Source organism: Phaethon aethereus (assembly GCF_964289735.1).
Source record: "Phaethon aethereus genome assembly, chromosome: 1".
In the NCBI taxonomy this organism is placed as follows: domain Eukaryota; kingdom Metazoa; phylum Chordata; class Aves; order Phaethontiformes; family Phaethontidae; genus Phaethon; species Phaethon aethereus.
The window spans coordinates 43,798,870-43,812,902 of NC_138575.1; the positions used below are offsets into that span (position 1 = coordinate 43,798,870).

The 14,033-nt window shown below is 35.1% G+C and overlaps 1 protein-coding gene across 1 annotated transcript in view; it reads left to right on the forward strand.

Annotated features, from left to right (window-relative positions):
• Positions 1–14,033, forward strand: part of ZDHHC17 (zDHHC palmitoyltransferase 17) — a gene marked incomplete at both ends in the record, with an annotated part of 72,273 nt that overhangs the window by 45,654 nt on the left and 12,586 nt on the right. The window contains 4 exons of the mRNA XM_082013890.1: positions 1,005–1,130; positions 2,418–2,560; positions 4,965–5,084; positions 12,756–12,873. Coding sequence (XP_081870016.1) covers positions 1,005–1,130; positions 2,418–2,560; positions 4,965–5,084; positions 12,756–12,873 — 507 coding nt within the window. The remainder of the gene's footprint in view (positions 1–1,004; positions 1,131–2,417; positions 2,561–4,964; positions 5,085–12,755; positions 12,874–14,033) is intronic.

Genomic DNA, 14,033 nt, shown 5'->3' on the forward strand with positions numbered 1-14,033 from the left:
TTTTTTTTAGGAGGGGGCCGAGCGGTGGAGGATTCAGCCATTTTTCAAGCCTCCATGAATGGTTTGTTTAGGAGGGGAGTTAACTCCAGTAGAAGAGAGGAGGAGTCAAATGCAAAACTGAAGCTGGAGGTACCTGCAATTGGTTGTCTCTTGCCTCCTCTGTAATTTTAGACTCAGTCAATAACTTTCATTTAGGTCTCTTCCTAAATGTTTAAAAAGCAATAAAACAAATTGGTTTGGTAGGCACGTTTGGTCCCTATATCTTTCTCTGTGTCTCTCTTTTGCTTTGTCTGTCAGTCCTCTCTGAAAATAGGGAAAGAGAAAGCATGGACCATTGCTGGCTTAGCACCCAAACTACATGAAGCACAAGCTAAGCATAAAAGCTCAGAGTTTTGGAATAAGTTGGACATGAGCAATCCATTTATTCTTTCCTGTTTTCTTCATAGGACTTCAGTAACTGAGATGAATATAAGAACATTAAGCATGTGGAAAAAATTCCTTACAGAAACATTCCATCATATTAGTAACTTCACTTTGCCAAAAAGGTGGAGAATTAACTGAGAAGTCAGGCTTTAGACTGGAAGAGTTTCCATGATCCAGTGGGTCCTGAGTTCATATTCTTTGTTTGATTTCTGCTGCCTGTCAATAGCTGAGGGGTAAGCACAGTCTTTCATTTACAGACTAGTAAACTGTGTGTAGAACAGTGTAACATAGATGTGTTATGCCAAACGCAACAATTATTGCAATGTCAGGACATACATATTGTCAGGATCACATATTTATCATTCTACTTGTCCACACTTGCATATTTATGGGAGTGAAAAAGACCAAAAGGAATGAATGATGTTTGGTGTCAAGTAAGCTGCAGAGCAAAAAGTATGTCAGAATGGAGCTTAAGTTGATATAAAATGTATTATTTTTACCTGCCAGTCTTCTGTTTCAGAAGTGCTCTGAATGCATTTTATTTTTGAATTGGATATTTCCCACTTTTATACTCTTGGCAGGGGGAATCACCACTTGATCTAGCAAAACAGAGAAAAAACGTTTGGATGATCAATCACCTACAGGAAGCAAGACAGGCAAAGGGGTATGACAGTCCATCCTTTCTGAGAAAACTAAAAGCCGATAAGGTAAGAAGTAATATAACACTTAGATAAATGAATATTACTGCTGCTTTTGGTTTGGGGGGGTGTGTTTAAGGTAAGCAGTTCAGTACTGTGGTTTCCTCACATTTCAGTTTTAGGAAACATCTTTTTGATATGACAGAAGTAATTGCAAAACAAAGGAAGGAAAAAAAAAAAAGCTCTATTCAAGGCAGGAGGAAAGAAAACCTTAAGCCTCCACACAGTTACTTTTAACATGTAGTTAGCACAAAAACTAGGAAAGTACCAAGCGGTCTGGTATTGTTGGGGATAGCCAAGACTTTCACAAAGCTGACCATCAAGTACCTAAGGAAAGAAGTATTTTAGATATCCTGAACTCTGATCTCCTCTCTAATTATATAGTGTTTTGTGTTGAATGAAAGCAGCAGTCAATCTTGGCAGTATAATATAATATATGAATCTACTGTGGAGGCCTTTTTCTTCTTAGGTAATATAATAATATAATAATACTGCAGATAGCAGGAGGCAAGAAATGAGAATATAAAGGGTAACATATCGCTCTAGCATAAAGAACTGTCTACCTGCCTATAGTTTGATAGCTTATATAGAGTTAATATTTTCATACCAGGCAGAGTGTTGTGCTGGATGTTAAGTATTGCTATCACTGATTTGTTACAACTTCTTGATTTAAAGATACATTGCATCTTGATGATTAAAGCACTGGCTACAGCCTGTGTTTTAACCTTGTGGTAATACAGTAGTGCAGTGTTTAGACTTCTAAGTGATTTGTGTGTTGCATTCTGTGTACACGTGCGTTGTGACTGTGCTTTGAATAGCTGGAAAGAGTTCAGTGTCTTCATCAGGAATTGTACCCACATAGTATAAGGAAAAAAAGATCCTATCTTTCTTCCTAGGTGCTTTGGTACGACTTTGTCTATTCCTTATGTAACTGCAGTCTTTAAAGTTCACTGAGATTACCATGTGCTGTGTAGTAGTTTATATGCTTTGGCAGATTCTTAAAAAAGAGCTACTGTTGCCTTTATTCTGGACTAACAGCAAAGTCTGTAGAAGACAGTTCTTCTAAAAGAAATAAATAAAATTACTGATTTGTTATAAAATTTTAGGAAGATTCTTTCTTGCACATTCATTGGAGATATGTAAATATAGGAAATGAGAAGACTTTATGAAGATTCCTCCCCCATGTCAAGCTTCCTGAAAATTTAAGGTTTTGTGACTGTCCTATTTATTGTAGAATATTATTATACAATCTGTTCCTGAAAATAGAGTTACTTACTGATATTTGTTTCTATATAGGAATTCCGTCAGAAGGTGATGCTGGGAACTCCTTTCCTAGTTATTTGGCTGGTTGGGTTTATAGCAGACCTAGACATTGATTCTTGGCTCATTAAAGGGCTGATGTATGGTGGCGTTTGGGCTATGGTGCAGTTTCTTTCAAAGTAAGTGTTTTACCAGGACACTGTCTGTTTAGTGTGCACACAAGAAGTGTTTTGCTGGCATATTTATTGGATAAATAATCTTAAATTTCTAATTTTTTGTGTGTCTTTTTTAACATGCAACAATTTTTTGTTGGAATTTTTTTTTATTACTGTTTCTGGGAAAGATCTTGTGTGACTCTAGCTCTCGTAATGCTCTGCTGTCGTGCAAATAGCCATGGAATTACCTTAGGGGAATACCACTGCACTCATAGAAGCTAACAGCAAAACAGAAATTCAGTCATTATCCAGAGGAGGGTGCTGAATGTCTGTCTACAAAGAGTTAGCATGAATTTTGCAGAAAGCAGTCAAAGGGAATGTTACTAGAAAGCAATAGAAGAAAGATATGTACAAGTGTGCTATTAAAACCTATTTTTTTTTAAATTTAAATACCTGAAGGCATCTAAAGAGATTTATAGGGAGAAATGAAGTCAGAGTAAGGTTTTGTAGCTTCTGTTGTTGTGAAAAGGGGTGACTGAAGAAAAAGGCTGCTTTTTAATATTTTTTTTTTTACTTTGTTACCTGATCATAAAGAATTTTAGATGTGTTTGTGATTACTTTAAATATCTCTAAAGGCACCTACGTATACATGTGCACACACATACACATGCAGGCATGCTCCAGTGGATTTTCAAGATCTGTAGACTACTTTATCTATCCTTTGCTTTTCATTGTCATTTGTGGCATGTGTAGAAGAACTTACTGTATCTTCATACTTATGAGCTTTCTGCTTTTCAGGCATTGAATGTCATTAGAACCACTTGCTTCTCCTTCCTTCCTGTTTAAGGAGGAGAAGAAAATATATCTGTTCCTTACACCAAGTTCATAGAATTTCAGTGACCTTGGGTACACAGGAAGGGTGGTTGGGGTCATCAAGCTGTTGCCTCTGCGGGATCTTGGAGATGATCTGTTCACCCTTTTTTGTCATCTCTGAGGCTGTGCAATTTGCTGAACTCATCCCAGAAATAATTTATTTGGCAATGCAAATCCTCAGCCATGCCTTCTGCAGAAGGCAGTGACAAGATTTCTTCAAGTTTCTCAAGATCTGTGTTTTGTCAAGTTCTATATTTTTCACCTACCTGACACGTATTCAGCATCAACAATCTTATTTTCTCTTATCCTTTGCTTAGTGTTTAGTATAAATACTTTTTTGAAGTGTTCTTCACAAAGCCCAGGTTTGAATGAAACTTTTGTTATTGTTCTAGTAGTATTTCCTTTGCCTGTTGTACCTGGTTAGCTGTGTTTTCCTCCCTACTCCTTTCAGTAGACACACAGAAAATGCACAGAAATTGATGAAAAAAGATTGCTGCCAAATAACTGCTGTGTGTCCAAATGTGTATTCACTTATTGCTCACCATCTTAGCTCATCTTCCTTATAGGATTTTCTCAAAAGACCTGAGAAACTTCCATTGGAGAAGAGACAGTTAATGCCAGGGAGTAAAGGAGTGAAGTGGAAAGTACTCCATGTACACATTCATCTGTGGCAGCCCTGAGGGCACCACCGGGACAAAAAGCAAATGCATCAAAGTAAGGGTGTTCAGTCAGATGATGGAAGAAGTTTTCTTTCAAGGAGTTTAGCAGTTTAGAGTGTGGCTTTTAATATGTTTAGCAGTTTTTTCTTGAATATGGAGTTACCTAGTCACTCACCTAGTTTGTCTCAACTATACTCAACTTTATTCAGAATAGTCTTCAAAATGCAAGAGTATAAGAAGGTGAAAATAATTCTGATAATTTAATTTTTCTTTTAATTAAAGTAGCAGCATTCTATCTTAGAACTTGGCAAATCTAGTGATTAAGGAAATGAATTTGGGGGTTTTTCCAACTTTCTATTGGCAACTGTAACAAGAAGCAAAAGATTCAAGAATCTGAAATATTTCAAGTATGTAGCCCAATAACACCAAGGTCTCTTAAGCTTTTTTCTTGCTGAAGTAATTTCAATGTGTGATTTTCATTGTATGGGTTTCCAAAAAATATCCTTAGCACTGAGGTTTCATGAGTAAATGTAGTTTACAACCACTATCCATGTAGGCTAGGTATCTCACAGGTTTCTGACTGCTTTCACAGTATAGTTTTAGCATGAGTATTTACTAATCTACGTTTCTTGTTCTGTTTTTGACATTCACTTCAAAAGTAAATGTATAAATTTTAGTTACGTAATGTCAGTCCTGACCCTTCATCTGGACAGCTTGATAACAGGAATTTCTCATGCACTTTGAAGGTAAAAGTGAGGAAAATGTTTTTATGGCATATTCTGCAATATCTCATGTAGTACATATTTTAATGGGATGTGGGGTTTTTTCAGAAGCAGTCGTTCAGGATTGACACTTTGAGTCAAGACTTATCATGTGACATGGCTCCTACTTTACAGGTCATTCTTTGATCACTCCATGCACAGTGCACTTCCTCTTGGAATATACTTGGCAACAAAATTCTGGATGTATGTGACGTGGTTCTTCTGGTTTTGGAATGATATCCTTTTTTGTGTACAGTAATAAGTAACATTTTCATGAGGTAATACCTAGATATATCCTACATAAAAGAGTAAGTAAACTAATTAAACATTGCTTTCCATATTGATGGTAATTACTTCACCTCTTTAAAAATGTGCATGCTGTTCCTTTGCTTCAGTAAGTGAAAAATTTTCCTCAAAATTAGCTTACAGTAGCCTGCAAAATTTCCTGTGCTTTACTAGTTTCTGAAGTGGGGGAAATGAAGGCAACTCTATAATTATAAATATGCTCTGGCTGTGAGGTGACAAGGTGTAATTGACTGCATTTTTAGACACTGCTTTTCTGAAAAGCAGTAGGTAATTTCATGGTATATATCAATTCCACTGGAATTAGCTTTATAGTTAGTTCTTCCTAAAGATTTTGCAAATTCCATTTTATACAGACTTTAGATACATTTTTAAATGTATTTTCAGTCTTTTGGAGATGTATGTATTAACAACGCTAGATTATAGAGATTCAACATATGCTCATCTTTTTATGTTTTTGACTGTCTTCCTAGATACAAACTTTTTGTACTCAGAGGTAGAAATTGGTTCAGCGTTCACTGAAGAATGTCATTTCACGGAAGAATGTCACCTTAAGGAAATAGATTCAAATTCTTAAACTACTTTCTTGGGTATTGTAATTACAATAACCAAGAAAACAAAGTAGAGATTTAATGTTTTATTAAATGTTTAATACAGTTCTTATAATTGTAAGTAGTTGAAGTGAACTTAATATTTATGATGGATGTTGGCTTCACTTTTGTAGAAACTGGTTTTCTCAAAGGGATTACCATGAAGTAGGATAGTAGCAGTGCAACCCTTTTGTCAATGTTGTTAGTATGTTCTCCAGCCTTAGATAAATGAGCCTCATATTTTTGGGTTAACAGAGAGGAGACCCTGTTTCCATGCTACCTTTGGCTGCCATGCTGACAGTGTTTACAAAGGTGCTGCTGTGCATAATAGAAGTCCGATGTGACTGGAGATGACTGCTATTTTACGTTTAAAAAAAAACCTTAAAATGAAAATCTAGTAGCTGTTAAGTAAAAAAAAAAAAAATTATATTGATATTGGCATGAGTATGTCTTGAAATAGTTGTTTAGAAATGCTGTTCCTACTACCAGTCTTTCTGTTTGGCCTGATTTTCTATGTTTTTACTCAATTAAATTTACTGGTAACTGCAGAATGAGGAAAGCGAGTACAAAATGGATATGAAAAACATTTTAAAAAGCTGTAGTTGAAAATGGAGGTATACTTTTCCAGTCTTTATGGGATGGAGTAGAACTTTCTAAATATGTCATGCATCTAGACTGAAGTTGCTTTTCTGTTCTTTTTGTTAAGAAAACCTGACTTTTGGCAAATAGTAAAATAGAAGTTTCTGAGGCATTTATAATAACTACACCATCTCACTTCTGAATCTCAGCTCTCCATACCTTGTAGGTTTTCTTTAGAAACTCACAGTTGCTAATGCTACTACATGTTTTTGGGTTGCAGATGTTGAGCTACTGTGAAATGCGTTCTTTTGCTAACATAACATCAGCTTGAACCAAATCTAAGAATGCGTGCAACTTTTAATCAAAGTCCTTGACCATATTAAAATGACTGTACAACCAACACAACTTGATGATGGCCTCCATCTTGATGTAGAAGGTTGTCCCTTAAGGATGGCAAATTGTGAGATTTTTATCCTGAAGCTCGTATTTTCTTCGTATTTGTACCAACTTGCTCTAGATTTTTATTTCTGTTACCCGTTCTGATTAATGTAACTTGAAGTTTGCGGGGTTTTTTTGTCACAGAATGTTCATTGTCCACTAGAAGTAGTAACCATAGACAATTAATAACCCTAATAAAGTCTGACTTGAGAATGTCAATAGAATACTGTAATTTAAGGTAGGTGCCTCCAAACATTTGCAGCAGTCTTTTTGTACACATAAGTAGTAGTCTAAAAACTTCAGTTACTAATTGCTTTCATTAGAGCTGGCACGATTCTCTGACAAGCAGTTTTAGACATTTAGTGCTTGGGGCCATCTTCTTTTAATTGGTGGTTTTTAATTGGGAGTCTTTGTAATAAGATTCCAAATTCATTCTTCTGGAAAATTGCCCTGTAGCTTTATTGGAAAAAAAACCCAAACAAAACAAAACATGATTGCACTATTTTTATAGCATGAGGCACAGCATTGTGGCTAGATGAAGGATTCTTGTATTTTTACAGCTTTATACGATTACTTACAGCAGGCCAGAGCCCTACTTTGTCACGTTCAAGTGATAAAACCTGTCCTGGTAGTTTTCACAAATTCTGACCATCTTTCGCTCAGGAAAAATGTTTCTAAACTTAAACAACTATCACGAATTGCCTTACTGGAACTTTATCATATAAATAATACTAAGGTCTTAATTGCTGCAAGTGTTACTTTAATATTCAGATGTTTGGTAAGAATTTTCTTTTCTTGTAGCTATGTTGAAGGTGTCTGGAAGATCATCTGATCTGAGTTTAATCCTAATGAGACAGAAAAGGGCAGTTGAAACAATGTATCATAAAGAACAAACAAAACCAAAGATTAGCAGTGTGTTTTCTCGAATTTCAGTGTGGTCACATGAAAAATAGGTCTATAAATTCTAAGGCTTAATGACGTGTCTTCTAAAAGACCAATCTTGAAAGTAAATTCAAATGGTTTAGATTAATCTAGTTGACTGAATTTTTGTAAATGTTTCCATTCTATTGGGTTTTTCTCAGCAGCTTCTGAGTCTGGTATATATGTTAAAATAGAAAGCCTGGTCTTGCTGGGAATGAGGAAGTTATGATCTGTTTATTTATGGATATATGAGTCTATGGTCCTATGCTTCCCTGCCACTGTTTTGCTGCTGTTTTGCCGCTTCCCCTTAACTGTATTTTGCCCATAACAAAGGATAGTTATGTCTTGCTTTGTTAGTCTATTCTAATCTTCTACTGTTTGCAGAGTAGGGGAAATATCCTCAAAAATCCTACACACTATATCACTATATTTTAATTTAGTTTTATTTTTAAAGAAAAAAAAAGGATTTAAAAACACACTTTGAATAACATGAGCCTAGAATTTCACATTTCATTCTTTTTTATTAGCATTTATAGGTAGAACATTCTCTTGTGTCCTGTAGAAGTTCAGGGCACATGTACCGAGTTCATGTTCAACAATCTCGGTTGTTCACGCAGTCTGTTCAGTTACAGCTGAACAAATAGTGCCTGTTATGTCAGAAGGTTCACCAGAAGGTTCTTACACTGCTCTGTTTTTCTAAGATGTCAGGGTTTGCTGTAACCCAAAATATTCACGGTATTTTTTTTGGTTCTACCACTTCCATTTGGTGCAAATAGGATTGTGCAGTTTTCATTAATTAAGCTTTTCTGGTATATCATACTACTTGTAGTGCTGAGATAATGAGATGATATAAGCCAATTTATAATTTTAAAAATAATTTGTCATTGACTAATACTGTATTGATTATCTTACTTCAAATATACTTCATGTATTGATAGGTTTTAGGTGAAAGAAATGATGCACACTTTCAATTAGGGGTAGTTTTAAAAACTGGGTCTGAGAGAATTCATGATGATTTTCATGCTTTGACAAAGCTATTACAATAGCATAATATTTTAAAAACTGTAATAATCCTGTTGGTACAGTTAAGCAGTTAAAACAAAAAAAAAAAAGAATCATATTACCAAAATTAGCTTCAGGAAAATAGCAAAAAACCTTGCATGCAGGAAGAAAGAAGCCGGCAGCCATGTTTCTAGAGGAACCGAAGACCCAAAAAATCCAAACCCCAGGCCGAGCTATCCAGAACTTCTGTCCCTGTGTCTAAATACTTTTTCTAAATTGAAAAAAAAAAAAAAATTCTGAGGTGGGGGAGAGAGCAGTGAATGAATTGTTTTTGCAAGCTAAGGATGTTTTTATGTTAGATAGAAGATAGAGGTAGAGAGCTTTTGCAGAACCTCAGTTGATTAAAAATGGATTTTGTCTCATAAATGCCTACTCAAATGAGGCTTCTTGTTTAGCTATCTGCTCTTACCTACCTGGACACTTGGATCCAGATGTACAGCTGCGATGAATGGGCAGGTTCATTAGCATGTATTGATTTCTGACAGCTTACACTGGCTGCAGATTTTTCGCTTTAGGAGAGAAGGATTTTATTACTGGATTGGTAGTTAGTGGAAGGGAACATCTTGGTTTTGGCTTGGTTGCAGACTCTTGTTTGACATGTAGCTGTGATAGCAGGAAGCTGTGTGTGTTTGGGCCCTTTTCAATAGGCTGCAGTTCAGGATGAAAAATGTGCTCATCACATGTTTACCTCATTCATGGGTTGTGGTGTGCTTGTTGGGTTTTAATTTTCTTTTTAATGAGATGGTCTTTTTAGTTCCAGGTGGTTTCCGGGAATAATTTTCAGCCTGTTGTACTTGTTCTAACAATAAAAGGATATTGATTAGGATTAAAAGTAGAAAGTGTTTCATGGGTGTTTCTGCTTTTTCTCTCGCAATGAAAACTGGGGAAACTTCATAAAAGACAGCAAATTAGTGACAGGTGAATACCTGCTATATGGTGCGTTTTGCAACCCTTAATAATATGGTGATATATTTTTCCTTGCGTAGTTGTAATGAGGATGTTAGGACAAAATGAGGCACTCTCCCTGGAGAATCCAATTCCTTACTCTGTAGCTGATACAAACCTACAAGAGTTTCTTGCGTATGGGGAGACGTCTGTGATAGAAGTTGCTAACATCTCTTTGGAAGTAAACTTCAGAGGGGAGTTCACCATAACTTCAGATACCTCTAGTGTGGACACCCATATCTAAGTTAGTTGTTAAAGCTTTCTTCATAGACAGTGGAGAAAAACAGTCATTTGTGGGGCACTGCTTCTCTGACTTAATTTAAATACCTTGATACTGAAGACAGATTGGATGTGGCTTTTTCCTTTCTGTTGTGTATGAAGGCATACTGAGTGATTTAAGGTAGGTGAGATGAATCCCACAGTTGGATGTTTATCTACATCAGATGCCAGAAATATCCTGCAGAAGACAATTCTAAGTTTCCTTTCCCCTTCAGAGTGTGGTTGGTTTGCTTCCCTTCTCCTCAGTTTTGGGTTTTTAAGGATACTGATGAAAAATACTACTGACTTCGCCTTTCTCCATTTACAGTTACTGCTCATCTATACTTAACTCTACTTTCTCATGTAGTCTCCCAAAATCTTCCATCCTCAGCACAGAAGTACCTTATCTACCACCATTTACACTGTCAGCGTTGCACTCATCTGACACCACCGTGATAAAAGGAAAGGCAAAACTTAGACTCTGTGGGGAGGCTCTTACGCTCTCTCTGCTTTTTACAGAGCAAACTGGGGGAAGGGTAAGTTGAGAAAAATTTCTGCATACTGAGTTTCTACTTGTGTGGCTTGGATCCATGGACAGCTTCTTTATCATACACATTGTCCAAATTTTAGGCAGTAACACAACAATTCCAAAACTTTAAGATTGTAAAAACCCTTTTAATGGATAGAAAACAAATTGTTTTTCCCCCTATCTTCTTCAACGGTCTAGGCATGACGTATAGTAATTAAGAATGGGTCATATAATTTTTTCAGTTGTACCTTTATTGTTTATAACAGATGTCTGATTAAGGTATTTTTAAGGAAAAAAGTTTTCACTGGTGTGGCAAAAAAACCATGATACTTTTAGTGTTCTAAAGAGAATGTAATTTCTCTCTAGCTATAGAAATAAGTTGAACCAGCTTATTCTTGGCAGCAGGTAATTTTAGAAGAAAAATAGGAAGAAATGAGATTGTATAAATATTAAAGTCAGAGCTTTTCTTCTGTAATATATCAAATAGAACAGTCAGTGTTTAGGTTATAGTATAGCTGGTGTTTTTTCCCCCTTATTATAAACTTGCTGGAAACAGCTTGTTAGAGGAAAGATTAATTAACATTCAGGGAGTTAATACTAACATTCTACTATATAAGGTACATGATTAAAATTCTAACTTGCCTTGCCAATATTTTTTTATTAGAAATTCACAGCCAATTCCTCTCTGCAACAGAAGGAAAACAAAAGTTATTCGGGATATATTTAACATAAATAATGAGACTTTGTTAGCATTTCAGAAGTAAAAAAGAGGCCTCACTTATATTTATTCACATTTCAGTGTTCTTTCACATCGTAAGAGCAGTGTAGAAGGATTTGAGATACTGTTACTATGTAGAAATTTGGGGTTTTTTTCATTTAATATTTACTTGTATCTGTACCATGTAGATTTGTTTATTGGTGGTTTATGTAATTTTGTTCTTAATACTGCTTAATGCCTTCAAGAAACTTTTTTTTCCAAGAATAGTCAAACAGAATAGAATATACTTGTAGATATATAGTACAATATATTTGAGCATCTAGTCTAACTTCAAAATCTGATTTTTTCAAAGCATGCAAAAATTTTTTCATTGTTGTCTTTGAAGTGTTACATATTCGGTACAGATTGCCACTAAATGCTTGTTTTTAAGTCTTATATGCAGGGTTTTGTAATGCAAACTTACAATATGTTAAACTTTAATTGCAGTAGAAGTTCTAATGACTGCCTAACAATAGCGAAACATTTGTCTAAGTTACTCAGAATATAAGTGTAATTTGGGTGTGCAGTGATTTGTGTCTGAGTAATAAGTGTCCTTTTTGCCTGAATAATGCTATAGAGGCTTCTGCCAGTACAGCTTTGTCCACTATATGGCATCTCTGTGCACTTACGACTGACAGCTGACAGGTATCTTTAGTCAAGTTGGTCAAGTCTTTTGTAGGTTTATCAGATTAAATAATTTCCATCTTTTGTAGAAGAGGCATGTCTGAAGTATTTGGTTTTTCAACATCATAGCTAAGAAATGTTTTAATTCTGTGAAGAAATGTCAAGTGTTGTAACACTAGGCACGTTTTGTAACAAGCCATTCAACACAGGAAATATATTTTAAAACTAATGGTTATTTTCTGTCTTTATATGGTAATTGATTTTATAAACACTTCCAGAGTACTAAATCCTGTGGTTTTCTAAGTATTAGATTTATTACTATGTTAAAAATAACTTTCATTGATGTAAAATATGGGTAGCGCCTCATAATAGGACCAGGTTTCAGACAGTACCTTTCTTGGAGATAACTAGTGTTGAGGCGTGATTGCCATACAACAGTGGTCATTGCAGCACAATTCCTTCTATGGCTAGAAACAGTCCTTTCTGTGATCTAATAGGAATTTCAAGCCACTGAAGACATAGTCAAATGACTGTCTTATAAATAGAGCTCTGAAATGTTTATTGTGAAAACAGGAAATACTTGTAAGAAGATAAATTTCATGGAATTTAATTTATTTAAAAGGGAAAATAATTACAAAAACTGAACTATCATCATTCATTCTTTAGAAGGGTAAGTGCTTTAGAAATGCCTCATGGAGAACAGCATTTTAAAAAGTAAGTTTTCAAGTTTGAGCAATAGAAAATACTGAATACCAAGTTGGTTTGTGTAGCAGTGCTGAATTTTGTTAATTCAGAAGACAGTGACTCAAGGGCATTGATAAAAAAATTAATTTAAATTTTATTTCCGAATTATCAGTGGGTGTTTTCAAGAGGAAATTTGGTTTTAAACTTTAGATTCCTTGACTTCAAACACATCTCAGTTTTTTCTTTATACATCTCCCATTCCTTGCTAATAGCGTTGCACTTTTCTACAATTTTGGAAAATCCTGGAAATCTGATCCGGGAATCATCAAAGCCACGGAAGAACAAAAGAAAAAGGTAAAGCCATGACATATGTCAAACTTGTTCTTCAGCAGCCTGCCACCAGTTGGTCAGAGTAGTTTGCTGTTCAGTAAATGAAATTTCAGTAAATTGTTGTGTAACAAAAGATGTAAAATGTTGAAAAGGTGGTCTTTCAGGTTTCTGTTTTTACATTCGGAATATATGTTCAAGTCTTACCAGTCCAAAGGTGCATTTAGGCTATTTTGAGTAACAAAATAAAACTGCAACTTAAATTTTCAAGGTAAAAAGTTTAAAAAGCAGTTGGGTGAAAATGAAAATGTGAAGTTTCAGAGTTTTGCCTTACTGAAATAAATTGCCCTTTACAAGAAAAGTGTTAGTTAATTTGATTTTATAAAAACTTTCTAGGCTTTTAAGTACTTCTAATTTACCTTACCTTTGTGTCTAAAAGTATTAGACTGACAAACCTTTTAAGGCTAAAACAACCAAAACCCCTGGCAGTCTGGGGTGGCTTTTTGTTTTGGTGTAAATATTGTTAGGCCATCCATATTTTCTTCAATATCTTTCTAAGACTTTATAACTTTATTATTAGCATTTATGATTTCTTTTAATTGAAGTGCATTGTTCTCCACAGCCAAACCACGCATTGAATATGCCAAAATTATACAAGCAGCAGAGTCATTTTGTTTGTTTCATTTTGGTTAAATTTCTTAGAAGCTCACATCCCACCAAAAGTAAGTTTTGAGGTTCTACTTCACATTCATTTGTGAAAACACCTGTGTGGTTTGACACCAGACCACTTTGAATTATGGCCTTATGTAGGGATGAAAATAAATAGCCTTTAAAAAGATGGTTGTGGTAGCTTAACCTATTGGAGAAAACAAAAATAATTTATTACTGAGTTATGTTAGTCAATGTGTAGATTTACTGTGCAAATTTCCTTTCTAAAGGGATTCCAAATTTCAGACTAAATTCTCTTCCTTCAACTGGACTGAATTAAATACAAGAGTCAACAACCGCACTTTGGTTTGGATTCAGCAAACTGCACAAATATGCAATACATTTGATCTATTTGCTGAAGTAATTAAGTGTGGTTACAAAAGCCTTGCTGAACTGGATAAGAACTATAAAATGTAAAACTTCTTCACTCAGATGCATATGGCTGTGACTGTTTTGGATTTTGTACATTGCAGCCAACC